Genomic DNA, 13,992 nt, shown 5'->3' with positions numbered 1-13,992 from the left:
GAATAACTGGATATTAAAAGAGAACCCCCCCAAAAATGAGTAACAATATTTTGAGTTATAGAGAAAGGTGAAAAAATCTAAGGTTGTGCTCCATTTCAAATTATGTTCTTCAGATGGTAAACTAGTCAATTAAAGCTGCGAGCAAAATGAACTGGCAAAGTTTAAAGTAGACCTAGGACACAGATATTTATCATTTGAGAGGAAACTCTATTGGAAATATAAAGAAAGGAATTAACAGAGGTGTAAGGACAGAATATTTAAGGACCTCCTGTGCCTCCTGGCTTCTTTTGCAGTTATTCTGCCTTCTAATGGCCAAATATCAATGAATACTGCTTTTCCTGAAGGTGTGCATAGAGGAAACAGCAAAGATGGTTCTCTGTTAACACAAATAAATTAATAATTGTTCTATTTAATCATAATGTAATTTCTCCAAACTCTGTTTTTTGTTTCATCAGCTGCAATAAATTCAACAACTTGTCACGAAGTGTAACATTCATTCACATTGTTCAGTTATGTAACAATAACAAATGCACAAGGGCTGTGACTGTGGGTCAGCAAGTGGCTTTATTCATTTTTATCTTGTTGTCAGGTTGGGCAATGATTGCTTTTGAAACAGCCCTGCCAGTGGTGTGAAAGAATGCTTTTATTGACATCTCTTCAACCATTCGGGTTGGACTGCATGTGGTCTTGGTTCAAATCTGACTTTAGTTGAGTGGATTAGCAGGAAATATTTTCCATGACTGATAGTTGTGGGTTGTTGGGATGATCCCACATCCTTTGTTGAAAATTAGATTGTGTCTGCCAGCTCATCCAACGCATCCTGGAGCCTGCCCAAAACACAGATAGAACATTTTGTTTTCAAAAATATGTGGTGACCACTGCCAACTGGAAGTAATGTACAATGTAAGGATACTTGACCATGCAAACCATGATAACAAGCAACTGCAATATTCACCTTCACCACCATCACCACTTTACACAGATCTGTTTTTTTTCTCCTCCAGCCATTTGCAACTCTTACTTGAAGTCTTCACCATCCAGCAGGTTCCTGTAGGTGGCGATCTCGCTCTCCAGTTTCATCTTTATGTTGAGCAGAGCCTCGTACTCTTGAGTCTGTTGCTGGATGTTTGAGCGCAAGTTGGTCAGCTCTGCTTCCAAGTGGACCAGCACGTTGTTGTACTTCTCCATTTCCATGTTGTTTCGTTGCTCTGTGTTGCGAAGTGTGTCCTCTAAAGAGGCTTTCTAATAAAGGATTGAGAATAAAGAAGTAGTTTTCAAAAAAGGTGGTGATTCAAAAATGTCTTATTTGCGAGACCATGGGAAACATTTATTTAAAACATTATTTGGAAAGTATTTGCTGCTTTATAAAAATATGAAAACGTGGGGTTCGGGGGTTATGATGAAGGTTTTTACTTTTAAATAAAAAAGCAAGAAGTTTGAATCTAGTGAGAGGATTTGGTTATTTGATGTTTGTGACTAACATAAAAAAAGACTGTACATATGAAGTACACGCTTACTAAGCTCTGTTGTGAAGCGAGTTCAATTTCCAGGGTCTGTATTTGTCTGGATAAGTCACTCTTTTCCATTTGGGCCCCCTGTAGAGCTTCTGTGTTCTGCGATACTTGGACCTGTACATCTGCAATCTGACAAAGAAAAGATGTTGAAACGCCACACCGAGATAAATGAGACATATCCTTTTTCTTGATTCACTTTTTAGCCCTGCATTACCTGGTTTTCATGCCACCGTTTGAGGTCCTCTGCATTTTTCATTGCAATCTTCTCATAGTTTCCTCTCATGTCTTCCATGATCTGGGCCAGGTCCTGACCTTTGGGAGCGTCTACATCCACTTGCACGCCTGATTGGGTGATCTGATTCCTCAGCTCCATCACCTCCTACAGGACAGACAGAGAAAGGCAGAACACTTTCAAGACTTGTGTCTGTGGACAGAAAGCAATAGTAAAGTGTGAGGGTGCTCTGTATACGCACATTCTCGTGGTTCTTCTTCAGGAAAAGGAGTTCTTCCTTCACGGCTTCAATCTCATTCTCAATGTTGATCCTGCTCATGTTGGTGTCATCGATGACTTTCTTCAGCCCAGCAATGTCAGCCTCCACAGACTGGCGGATTGCCAGCTCATTGTCAAACCTGTAGGTGTGCACAGACATACGTGGTTAGACACGAAACCATAGTCACGATATGCAGTAAAGTTACCAAAGAGAGATTCCAGAGAAGTACTGCAGACACAAACTGCTGCAGCGGAAATCATATACTATCAATTTTTATAGCTATTAGACCACATGAACTGTAACTTTACAAATGTGTAAAACAATATGAATAAACACTGAAAGTAAAACTCAAACAACCTACTTTACTTTAAAATCGTCGGCAGCAAGACGGGCATTGTCGATCTGAAGCACTAGTTGAGCGTTGTCCACTATTTTGTCAAAGATCTGAAGAGAAAAAACAATTAATGACAAAATTAGTATAATTAGTTGAGCAGTGGTTGCCAAAAATGGTACGTTGTTGGTTGTAGTGGTTTGAAAGAACACAGTAGCCTCTGCATTCAGTACATAACTTGGCTGTCTGCTCAAACCATTATGTGCTGTGAGACAGAATTGCTTCATGCAGCTAAAGAATAAAACATATAATTTCAATCACTGTTTTCCTGATGTAACAATAGCAACCTCAGATTTATGTTGCACAGTAAGGCCGCAACATGGTTCAATCCACAGTAACGTTCAGTCAAAGTGCAGGAAGAAGGGATGTTCTCATGCCAGAACAGAATCTGGTTTGTTTTAGCGCTGTTGGAAAAATGGGCTTCCTGTCTGAATAAGCACTGAAGAGTTTTTCTTCTCTTCAGTTTTCCTGCAGCTGTGCTGTCTCTGTCCGTCATTCTCTTTTTCACAAATCACTGCGTGTGTTTATGTGTGCAGAGAATTCTTTGTGCATGAGGGTGTTTGTGAGTTTGTACTTTTTACGTGGCCGTGGTTTCCTGTTTCGGAGAAAAAAAGGGAAAATGCATGTCCCTGTGTATGTCGAGAAAAAGTGTCGCCATCAATGTGTCATTATGTGACATTATAGAGCTGGAGGTCTGGAGAAGAATGTGATATTTGACCCCACTGACTAGAGCTGATTGTTATACAACCAGTGCACCCACACACCCCCCCACACACACACACACACACACACACACACACACACTCACTCCCGCTGGCAGTCCAAGATGCTTTGTCTGTGTGTCATTACCCCACATCTGTTTCACGTTGAGGTCCTCCTACAGCGTGCTTGTGGAATCAGCATTTACTAGTGGGACCATTTGGGAATGCTTTTCTGTCTGGGAAATGTGTGTTTGAGAGCTTTTCTGCTCCTCTGCCTCTCGTGATCATATCCTTGTGTTGGTGAATCATCAGAGGAAGTTGTGGCCGGTTTGGGAGCCCGAGCTTGGCAACCACACCCTTCATTCTCTCGCGAGAAATTTGATAACCAGCAAGAGAAAAGCTGCCACATCAATGCAAGCATTCTCAATCTTAATTTTCCACCTTTCAATCTAGGCATAGATAAATATTGAATTCACTAATAGAATTTATTGCCACAAGTGGTCGTACATTTGAACCATTGTCTGTAATGGTTAGGCCAATCACATGCACTCATGGATTATCATAGTAGAGGCCCTGTGAAGCAGTTCTAAAGCATTTCAACTCTGAAATCACTCACCTTTCTAATTTTGACAGTATCAAGTAGGACAACTAACAACCACAGCTTCCCAATTTTTTCTCAGCTTCCCAACATGTCACCTGCTCATTTTAATGGTCAGTATTTCTTTTCATGCTTACCTGTTTGCGTAGGTCATCAACGATGGGTTCATACTTGCTGTAGTCTCTCATGTCGGGCCCTCCCTTCTCCAAAGCCTCCATGATCTTCACCTCCAGCTCCTTGTTGGCCTGTTCGAGGTTCCTCACTGTCTCCAGGTAGTTGGCCAGACGGTCATTCAGGTTTTGCATGGCTCCCTTCTCATTGCCCAGGATCCCAGAACCAGAACTACCACCAGCTGCCACAGATGCACCGGCACCACCAAAACCTGCGCCCCTGCTGCCACCCATTCCACTGCTCAGATTGAAGGCAGCTGAAGAAGAGGTGAGTGGGGCACTGGAACGCAAAAAAGATGAAGGGGTAGAGGAGATGCGGCTGCCATGTCCTCCAGCACCGCCATGAATGCTGGCAGCACGGTACTGGGGTGTAGAGCGGGTCATTGTGATGTTGTATCTTCTGGAGCTCATTTTGGAGAAGTTTAGGCACAGCAGAGACTGCAGTAAAAATGAGATATGGTAGCTCACTGCTGACTGGCTTAGAAAGTGAGGCTGGCTGTGGGAAGTGGGAAACTTATACTCTTGCTTCTCCCTTAATCACAACTGGTCTCTCAGACCCTGCCCACTAGCCTTCCCCTCCCCGTCCCCCTCCCTGCTCTTTTTTGCTCTCATTCACCCACATGTTCCCCTTTTTAAAACCTACATTGTGTTTTCTGTCTCTATGGAAATATCAGTTATCTTCTGTTGTGAAAACAAACTAAAACATTAATACGTGAGCAACCAGAGCTAATGAGTTTAACTATGAGAGCTATAGAAATCACAGAGAGTAGTAAAAGTTATAAAGGACATATTGAATGAAACATTAGTTAAAGTGTAGAAGATTCTTTGCAAAAAGAGACTTTGTAATCATGCAACAGAAATCCTTTGGTTTGCCCAAACAAGGCACACTGTCTAGTATTTGTAGCATAGCTTCTACATTTGTGGTCAGCTATGCTCCAAAATAAACAGATTTTCTCAACCTTCCTATCTAGACTAAACTGAAAGTGAGATATGCAACACAGAACAGCACAACATTACAGATAGAGTTTTAGCTGTACATAGTGAGGGAGGTGAACATGAATGTTTTCAGCATTGAAGAAACTTCAATCACAAAGACAACAGGAATGAACATTAAACTTATTTACAGTGGTAACTATGTTCATATTTCAAGATGGTAAATAGGGTATTAAGTATTAACCCAAGCTGAGATGAGATGCACAAAAAACAAAGGTTACCTGATCCAGCAGAGTGCACTCACATGGAAAGAAAAGCTGCCCTCATTCACCAATTGTACAATGGACAATTATCTGCTACCACACATCAAGTCTTATGTGTGGTACCCGCCATGATAACTATGTTTTATATCTCAGTAGGAAAGGAACATTTGGTGGCCTCTTTTCGATCCACAAAGAAAATAAAAACACCAATATCGGCATCACACTGCTATAAAACAACTTACTACTATATATAAAATGTTCTAGCATGACCTTGGAGAGGTTAATTTAGCTTCAACTAAACATTAAAGGTTTGGTCAGAGCTTGTTTTTTACTCTGGGCCCAGAGAAGTGGATAACAAAGCCAACTGACAAAGCCCCCCCGCCCCACCTTAGGGTAAAATCCTGAACTCCAGTAACTCCCAGTTCTTTTCTTTCCTGATCTGAAGTTTCAGGTTTCTCACACTTCACACTACCTCAGTCCAGCCCTTCACGGTGTCGTTTACTGATCATGTTCAGTAATCGGAAAGAACAAACACATAGAAACTAACAAAAGAAAAAGAAAAGCCAACACCAGCAAGTTTGGCCTCTGATGTGGACAGGCGACTATAAAGAGGAACAAATCATTCGAGCATGATTCATACCTCATGACAGTGTCTACACTGACTTGTTTGTTTGAATGTGTGTTGGCAACATTTTTTACTCACTTGCCAGGACCTGAAAAAAAAAAAAAAACTGCTGAAAAATGGAAACAGGAACTTAGATTAACAACTTGTAACGTCCAATATCTATAATGTGTGTTTGTGACATTTACTAATGTCTTCTCCTGTTTCCTGCTTTAACTGATTTTTGTCTAAGTTAAATTAATCTGAATTTGAATTGTAAATATCTGCAGATAAAACAGTAAAAAATGTGAATAAAAGAGGAGAAGCTAGAACCTGTGACTATTAGTCACAGCGGGAATCTGGAAACTACTGTTTAACCAATTTTGCACAACTGTCAGGCTGCATGGGTTCAACTGGATTTCACTTCACCCCACCCATATATACAAAAACAAAAATATGTATTTGCAGCTGAGCTAAAGCTAAAGCTTGGTATGCATACTTGGTAAAAGTAGTAGTACAATAATAAATAACAATAACTAGTTACTTGATGATTATTTTACAGATGCACTTCGCAAAAATCAAGTGTGTGATGGTGCCAGCAACTACTAGCAAGCTACTCCAAAATATATTTGAATCCCTAATTTGATTATTAAAACATTGGTGACTGCGTGTGACTGTAAAACAGGCAGACACATTCATTTTCTTACATCCTCCCTCCTTTCTTTATTATTCCCTGACCAACAGCCACCAAAGCAGGTCATTTGTTTATCTTTTTTGCGATTCCAGTTTTAGGACCTGAGCGTATTGGTCACACATTGCAGGTTAGTAAAACGTGTTGGACTAAGAGTTGATTTGTCTGTGGGATGTGATGTCTATTTATAGCACAGTGACATTTCACAGGAACACATGAAAGGAGCGGTCGGAACAGTCACCTGTACTTTCATTTCTCATGGAGAGGAATGAATCATTTCATTAGATAAAGTGAAACTGATTCTTAAAGCAGTACCTTCACTACCCAAAAGGACTTTTTAAATATCTGCGTACAGTAAATGTAACACCTCTCCCTTTTTTGTTGTTTAGAATAAAGTCACATGAACAAATGTAAGAAGAAAGGTTAGATACATGTGACTCAAGGGCATGCCATCCAATTCATTATAATTGTTTCCTGAGGAACTGAACCTTGACTGACTGTACTCTTGCTTTAGGTTTTATGACAATCCATCCAATTATGTTGAGTATTTTCAGTGGTGGACTGACTAACTGACCAACACTGTTGCCCCAGAGCAATGCTGCCAATGGGGCTAAAATTCCCCAGTATAGTTTCATGAAGCAGAGCAGCTGATCATCCATGAGAAACACCATACGATCCGTGCCACTCCTACTGTGCAGTGTCCTGTGCAGAAATCCCACACTTCTATCTTCAGGTCACTAGGGGGCACTAGTCTCAAAGCAAACAGAGAAAGTTGGTGGACAACTGCAAATCCTGCAGCCACAACCTCCATAGTTACAGGGAGTACATCTGCACTGAGTTTGTTGAACTGTACGCTTCATGTTGGTTTCATTGATTACTGGTGTGGAGGCTCTCTGAACAGACATCATGGGTGACCTTTATAACAAACCTTGCGGATAACTTTAAAGGTTTGGCAGAACCATCCAGAACAGTACATATATAAGTCCAGTCTTAAAACCAAAGCTTAAACTATTCTACAGCCTTTTCCTTTACTTATTTCTTCTTTTTTAGCGTATTTTCAGTATTAGTCCGATCTTGTGCTTAAATCATTCTGCAAATTCAAGTTCATATAACAGTATAATAATGTAAAATGCATATGCTGTGGTGACTGTAGGTCTTTGTCTACTTGAAATTGCAATAAAATGTCATGTATCCCCATCCTTATCGTTCATCTCTGTCAATCTGTCAGTGGTGGTGGTGAAATAGATTAGTTGCTTATCTTTGCTAATTGTCTTCTCATATCCCCACATGCTCATCTTCTCTCCACCCTTCCTCTCCGTCTCGTGGCATGTATGTGTCTCTCTCTCTCAGCACATTCTTGACTTGATGTGTCACATAGCAGCTTCATACAAACCAAATCACCATTGGCCGCTTAAGAGATTGTAGGTCAGGGGGGTTGCTTCTTAAATTACAGGGGTTTTCTCCTTGTGCTGAAAGAATGAGGAATTCCAACTTAAATGTAATGTTTAAGACATCGCATGTGAAATGAACACACCTCTGTACATCAGCCAGTATAATTACTGGAGAGGCTGAGTTAACGAAACAACTAAAACCGGTTCACTTGTACTTATATGGTTGCATTCAGATTTAGCACAGCAGCTTCACTGTGAAGAGGCACGTCACTGTTTAAGAGAAGCCAAGCAAAACACGATTCAGGCTGTTGTTCTTTCTCCAACATGTTTCCGCACAACAGTTGCCAAAAGATTTCCCTCGGATTTGATTCTTGTCATCACCTGTCAGTTTTCTATACATTTTTGTTCAACGTTGTAAAAGACGAGACCATTCTCAGAAAATCCCATGAGCACGAGATGTTAAATGACACTGTCCCAGAAATGATGAGGCTTTAACAATGGAGACTTTTAATTTGTGCAACAATGGAAACAGATACGCACTAAGATACAGTCTGGCATTTATTTACAGGATATATCCATTCATCCAATGAGCTATAATGTGCAGTCTCAGTATTTTATGTGGTGCTTTTATGGGTATTTGCCAGTGTGGGTGGAGGAAGCTTTAAGACTAAGGTGAGGTTCAGAGTAAAAGAAAGAGACAAACTCTGTTTGTTCTCCATCTAACTGATATGAGAGGAATGTTCATCAGTAGTATATGTGTGTGTGTGTGTGTGTGTGTGTGTGTGAGTGTGTGTGTGTGTGTGTGTGTGTGTGTGTGTGTTGAATGCTCTGATCATGAATGATAATGGCAAAATCCACCACACTGTACCATATAATTGTGCAATCTCCTCACTTTAAACACACGTTCCACATGCTGCTAACTTGCTGCTTTGGTCTATGGTGCTCTTTTTCTGTTTTTTTTATCACTTTTGATAACAATTACAAAAGTACGCAGCAATGAGCATTTAACCACTTGTAAAGATACATAGATAGTGGTGTACTCTATATTCAGTGGGTAAAAAGTGGTTCTCCCACAATTAGGTGATACACAGAGCACAAACACGTGAAGTGCATCACACTAGGCAACCACAATTCACTTTGCAATATGTCACGTCTGTGAGAACAGTTGTAATAGAGAAGATAAGATCATAAACTGTTGTGCCTTTTCATTATACCTAATGTAATAATGTATAAGTGATTTCATATTCTGTTGCCGTGTCTTTGTGTTTGTGTACAGAGGATACAGCAAATCTGTAGCCTGTGTCTGACGTGGAATATAATTTTGTGGATCTAAAATAGGCTGGGAGTGTTTGCCACTGTGATGTGAAGTGATGTAATACTTCAAATATAGAAAATGACATCTCACAGGTGGTTTTGTGTTTCTCCATTAGCTCTTTAGAAACCTGGAGGCACTAGTTAGTATATTATACCTGTGCTCTATCAACATGTGATTTTCTTGTCTCATTCCCTCCTCTTCCTCATCTCCCCCCTTCGCTTTCACCTCCCTGTTGAGGTCACCAGCCAATCACAACTCAGCAGCTTCCCTCTTCTGCTCTGATAAATAGCACCGAGGACCAGGGAGGGTCCATCTGCCGGACTCTCCTTCCTTCAGCAGAGTCTCTCCTTTCACACCACCTGAGTGCTACACAGCCATTCTGTGACCATGTCTGTCAGAGCCGTGAAGACCACCACCCACTCCACAGTGTCCTCCAGGGGCCCAACCCAGGGCTTTAGCAGCCGCTCCTTCTCAGGCTTTGGAAGTGGTGTGGGTGGTGCAAGGCAGAGCTACGGTGTCCGTGGCTCTTACGGGGGAGTGGGCAGCAGTGGCGCTGCCGTGGGCGCTGGGGGTTTTAAGGTAGTCGGTGGATATGTTGGAGGGTCTGGACAAAGAGGAGGTGCTGCAGAGTTTGGCTATGTGGGCCTCGGTGGTGGTTTGGCGAATGAAGTGGTGGCCCCTATCACAGCCGTGACAGTGAACAAGAGCTTGCTGGCCCCCCTGAACCTGGAGATTGACCCCAACATCCAGGCAATCCGCACCCAGGAGAAGGAGCAGATCAAGACCCTCAACAACCGCTTTGCTTCGTTCATTGACAAGGTCAGTCCACTCAAGTTACATGTGGATATTCATAGAATAAAAACAAAAACAGCACACACTGTATGTTTTGTAGCACCTCATAACTCTGGATCCATCATGCAGAGTAGAAAAATAACCTCAGAGGAAACGAGTACATTGCAAACCGAAATAGCTCAAGGTTAAAAACCTCTGAATTCACAATGCAGATCATCCTTGAGACAATCACTGTGAAAACAATGTGTACAACATTACGCCAGGCACGGTGATTTTGTGGAAGATAATGCTTTGGCTTCCTACAATGCTGAGATCTCGGAGCCAAGATAAGAGGTTCAACCTGAATGTAGGGAGCATGCAGAGCTGCATTTGCAGAAGAATAATAAGTGGGTGTGCCTGGGGCAAAGGTTTGCTTGAGACAAGCATTTTAAACACATAGGACTAGCTCACTACAGAAATATCTACCAAAACCCACTTAATGAGGCTGATGTAGGCAAAAAAAGAATTTTCTTGACAGTAATATGCAGTAAAACATTGTTTTGCATCTATAGATTGTTTAAATGTCTTAAGCTTTTTCTCCACCTGACATTGATTACTTCTCTGTCACTGTATCTCATAAATAGGGAGAACCCAGCTGTAATACAGGGTAGAAGTAAAGTTGTAAATGAATCATGGTGACGCTACGTCTTGTCATCATAAAACAAAGCACATGCCACCTTCTTTACATGCCATAGGTACACATAAACTCAGATCTGTGTGTTTCTCATTTTGTTTGCTGAGTGGGAGCAGGACCCCACCCGGGATCATTGTGATGAATAGCAAAGGTGTAAAGGGGCAAACTTACAAGAGCCACTTTGTCTTGAGATGTGGCAGCATGGGTTTGAGTTGAATGACAGGTAATTGATGTATCATTTAGAGGCTGATGCAGATGAAAGAAGTTCAAGTAGCAATTTTTCTATCAGTTAACATTTAGGCTTTTCTTTGTCCACAGCATTAAACAAAGGGAAGTCTTTGTGTGTCACTTCCCCCGTCTCTGAATGCATGTCTCACTTATATATCTAAGGAAATGATCTTGGAGTGGGTTATCATGTATCAAGTCTTTATAAGTCACCTCAGATCAATTCAATATGAAAATTAACCATTTGTATCTGTATTTTCACAACGATTTCTGACGAATGGACGAATTCATTTTCTCCTCTGTTTATCATTAATCTTTCTTTCTGTAGGTACGCTTCCTAGAACAGCAGAACAAAATGCTCGAGACCAAGTGGAAACTTCTGCAGGAGCAGACCACGTCTCGCTCCAACGTAGATGCCATGTTTGAAGCCTACATTGCCAACCTGCGGAAGCAACTAGACAACTTGGGTCATGAAAAAGTCAAACTGGAATCGGACCTGCATCACATGACAGGCCTTGTTGAGGACTATAAAACCAAGTGAGCACAGTGCTGAGATTTTTAATATTGATCTCTTATATAGTAATATAAAGTGCATCGATTCAATTTTTCCAAACAAGCGCAGCATTGTCCAGACCCACGGAACAGGAACTTTGTACCTGTGCTGTCTACCTTTAAAGCATTATTTACATTATTTTGTATTATTAATTTTATTTTTGTCTTAATATTTTGAATGTCTTCATACTCACTGAACATTACAATAGGTTAAAACAATATAAGCTATATTTTAAGGTCATGTCCACTATTTTCCAGGTATGAGGATGAGATCAACAAGCGCAATGAGAGTGAAAATAACTTTGTTCTCATTAAAAAGGTTTGTATAGATTCACATATTCTTGATTTTGAAACTATAACTAGTCTTCAGGGACAAGCGGCAATGAATGTTCTCAAAACTCACTCTTTATATCATTACTTCCTTGCAGGACACAGACGCAGCCTACATGATGAAAGTGGAGTTGGAGGCCAAACTGGATGGGCTCTCTGATGAGATTGAGTTCCTGAGGCAGCTCTATGATGCAGTAATAACCTGATTTTACCTAATTCACGACTAATGAATCATTCATTTAGCTATGTGCCATTTTAAATTGAATTATCTATATTATCTATATATATATCTATATCTATATTCAAAATATGTGCATTTCCACGTCTGTTTATCCTCGGTTCATGGTCGATGTGTTGTCCTGCGTAGGAAATCCATGAGCTGCAGAGTCAGATCAAGGACACATCTGTTGTTGTGGAGATGGACAACAGCCGTAACCTTGACATGGACGCCATTGTCGCTGAAGTCCGGGCCCAATATGAAGACATCGCCAACCGGAGCAGAGCTGAGGCTGAGTCCTGGTACCAGAATAAGGTGAGATCATGCTTTGTTTATTTAAAACTGGAGTCTACGAGCCAAGCATGCCATCACGCATGAGGATGAAAAACATTGTCATCTTGTCTTGACTCATGTTTGCTCTGCTCAACCTGGCCCAACCTGGCTTTGCCTTAGTTTGCATCTTGTGATACCACTTCACTCTATTCATGTCTGTGTCAGTATGCAGAGATGCAGCAGTCAGCAGGTAGATATGGTGATGACCTGAAGTCAACCAGGGCCGAAATTGCAGACCTTAACCGCAGGATAATGAGGCTCCAGTCTGAAATTGACATGGTTAAAGCACAGGTGAGGATTACAGATGTCAGTTTGACGTATTTTGCTACAATGTGATTTTGTCATTTCTTTTTTGTAGTAATTTAGGAAACAGTCATAGTTGCACATGGCCTTATAAAGACGTCTGAAATCTCTATACAACACTTCACTGTGCTTGTCTTCCTCCACTCCTAGCGCAACAACTTGGAAGCTCAGATCGCAGAGGCTGAGGAGCGTGGTGAGCTCGCAGTAAAGGATGCTAGACTCCGCGTCAGAGACCTGGAGGAAGCTCTTCAGAGAGCTAAGCAGGACATGGCCCTTCAAGTTCGCCAGTACCAGGAGCTGATGAATGTGAAGCTAGCACTGGACATTGAGATTGCTACTTACAGGAAACTCCTGGAAGGGGAGGAGGACAGGTGAGATGTTAGTGTTAGAGGACTTGTGCACCTGCTTGTGGAAGGAATAAAAACTGCATCCGTTACACCAGTACTTGGTACATTTCATGGGTCTTTTTATGTTTCTCCCTTCAGGTTGGCAACTGGAATCAAGACCAATATATCAAAGCAGACTTGTAAGTTCATGTTGTAGCTGACTGCAAGAATCTTTGCACAAACAAGTTTTTTCCTGTTGATTCTCACCACATTAACATTATAAATGCTTCATACATCTCTACATTTTGAAACAGCGAATGAGCAAACACATCTATGTTATGGTTATATGAGAAGTAATGAGAGTGAGAGTAAACGTCACTAAATCACTGCTGTACACCAGTCATCAATCATCATTTAAATACAAGAAACGTTTAACTGGATCTGAATCAATGTTAAAATGTTAATCATGACTATTCACTTGTGAATGTGCAGCTGTCAACTACACCTACGGTCTGGAGAGCTCCCGCATCCCGTCCTACGTCAGCTGCTCATTTGGTGGAGCTAGAGCCAGCAGCGGCCCTGTCAGTGTTCTTGAGGGAGAATTAGTAAAGAGCACCACAGTAGCCAAAACAGAAACTGCAGTGATTGAGGCTGAAGAGGGGAAGGATGAGGAGGAGAAGAAGGAGGAGAAGGAGAAAGAGGAGAAGACGGAGGAGCAGCTGGCCCCTGAGGTGCCACCTGCGGAGGTGAAGAAGGAGGAGGTGGAGGAGGAGGCTGAAGCTGTGGCAAAAGAATAAAAAGTCCAAATGTTTGAATAAATGATCCATGTGATTACTGTAAGATGTGTCAACACAACTTTGTTTCGGATAGTCTTAATTAAAAGACGCTAACGAACGAGTCTTTGTTAAGATATCTGAAAACTGTTGTAGTTAACTGTCAGCTGTGATCACTGCCCCACCCCTGTTTATCCAGCAGGTGGCCCTATTTTATTTCTTTTCCACTTCTGCTCCAACTTGTCCTTTGTCCATCTTGTTACATGTCAACTTGTAACTTGCAATGTAATAACATTCAAAAGGAGTGAGAAAGAAAATAAACCATCGCCATGCGTAACACCTGAAGCTAAACCTGGTGTTCCTGTATAGTTCAAACCTTTTTTGGTGTTCTGCAACTCACATGTTGTAT

At 41.4% G+C, this 13,992-nt stretch overlaps 2 protein-coding genes across 3 annotated transcripts; one reads left to right on the top strand and one right to left on the bottom strand.

The window, feature by feature from the left end:
- Positions 1 to 541: 541 nt before the first annotated feature.
- On the bottom strand, positions 542 to 4,377 carry LOC113154699 (keratin, type I cytoskeletal 18-like). Of its 2 annotated transcripts, none has more exons than XR_003298056.1 (7): positions 3,833 to 4,377; positions 2,367 to 2,449; positions 1,988 to 2,144; positions 1,729 to 1,893; positions 1,518 to 1,643; positions 956 to 1,242; positions 542 to 827 (listed from the first exon to the last, which is right to left on the bottom strand). XR_003298056.1 is itself a non-coding variant. In XM_026349037.1 (7 exons), exons 1-7 carry the CDS (start codon positions 4,274 to 4,276, stop codon positions 788 to 790), a joined length of 1,236 nt encoding a protein of 411 aa, XP_026204822.1. In that variant the 5' UTR covers positions 4,277 to 4,377; the 3' UTR covers positions 542 to 787. The 2 variants fall into 2 exon arrangements, 1 of the variants encoding a protein (XP_026204822.1); XM_026349037.1 differs by having other exon boundaries at positions 1,022 to 1,242.
- Positions 4,378 to 9,388: 5,011 nt separating this feature from the next.
- Positions 9,389 to 13,992, top strand: LOC113154697 (keratin, type II cytoskeletal 8-like). Its single transcript, XM_026349035.1, has 9 exons — positions 9,389 to 9,878; positions 11,078 to 11,286; positions 11,560 to 11,620; positions 11,730 to 11,825; positions 11,999 to 12,163; positions 12,347 to 12,472; positions 12,635 to 12,855; positions 12,970 to 13,010; positions 13,303 to 13,992. The coding sequence occupies exons 1-9, from the start codon at positions 9,447 to 9,449 to the stop codon at positions 13,605 to 13,607; spliced, it is 1,656 nt and encodes a 551-aa protein (XP_026204820.1). The 5' UTR covers positions 9,389 to 9,446; the 3' UTR covers positions 13,608 to 13,992.

The sequence above is a fragment of the Anabas testudineus genome, chromosome 5 (genome assembly GCF_900324465.2).
Source record: "Anabas testudineus chromosome 5, fAnaTes1.2, whole genome shotgun sequence".
NCBI lineage: Eukaryota > Metazoa > Chordata > Actinopteri > Anabantiformes > Anabantidae > Anabas > Anabas testudineus.
Note: the sequence above shows the minus strand (reverse complement) of the source record. Positions and strands in the feature narration are given on the sequence as shown.

Bases quoted from the DNA above. Each gene is read 5' to 3' on its own strand.
- LOC113154699 (XM_026349037.1), bottom strand. From the start codon at position 4,276: ATGAGCTCCAGAAGATACAACATCACAATGACCCGCTCTACACCCCAG. The intron at 1,644-1,728 runs GTAATGCAGGGC...TTTCTTTGTCAG, and splicing joins AACGGTGGCATGAAAACCAG to ATTGCAGATGTACAGGTCCA. The intron at 1,243-1,517 runs GTAAGCGTGTAC...ATCCTTTATTAG, and splicing joins TCGCTTCACAACAGAGCTTA to AAAGCCTCTTTAGAGGACAC.
- LOC113154697 (XM_026349035.1), top strand. From the start codon at position 9,447: ATGTCTGTCAGAGCCGTGAAGACCACCACCCACTCCACAGTGTCCTCC. The intron at 11,621-11,729 runs GTTTGTATAGAT...ACTTCCTTGCAG, and splicing joins ACTTTGTTCTCATTAAAAAG to GACACAGACGCAGCCTACAT. The intron at 12,473-12,634 runs GTGAGGATTACA...CTCCACTCCTAG, and splicing joins TTGACATGGTTAAAGCACAG to CGCAACAACTTGGAAGCTCA.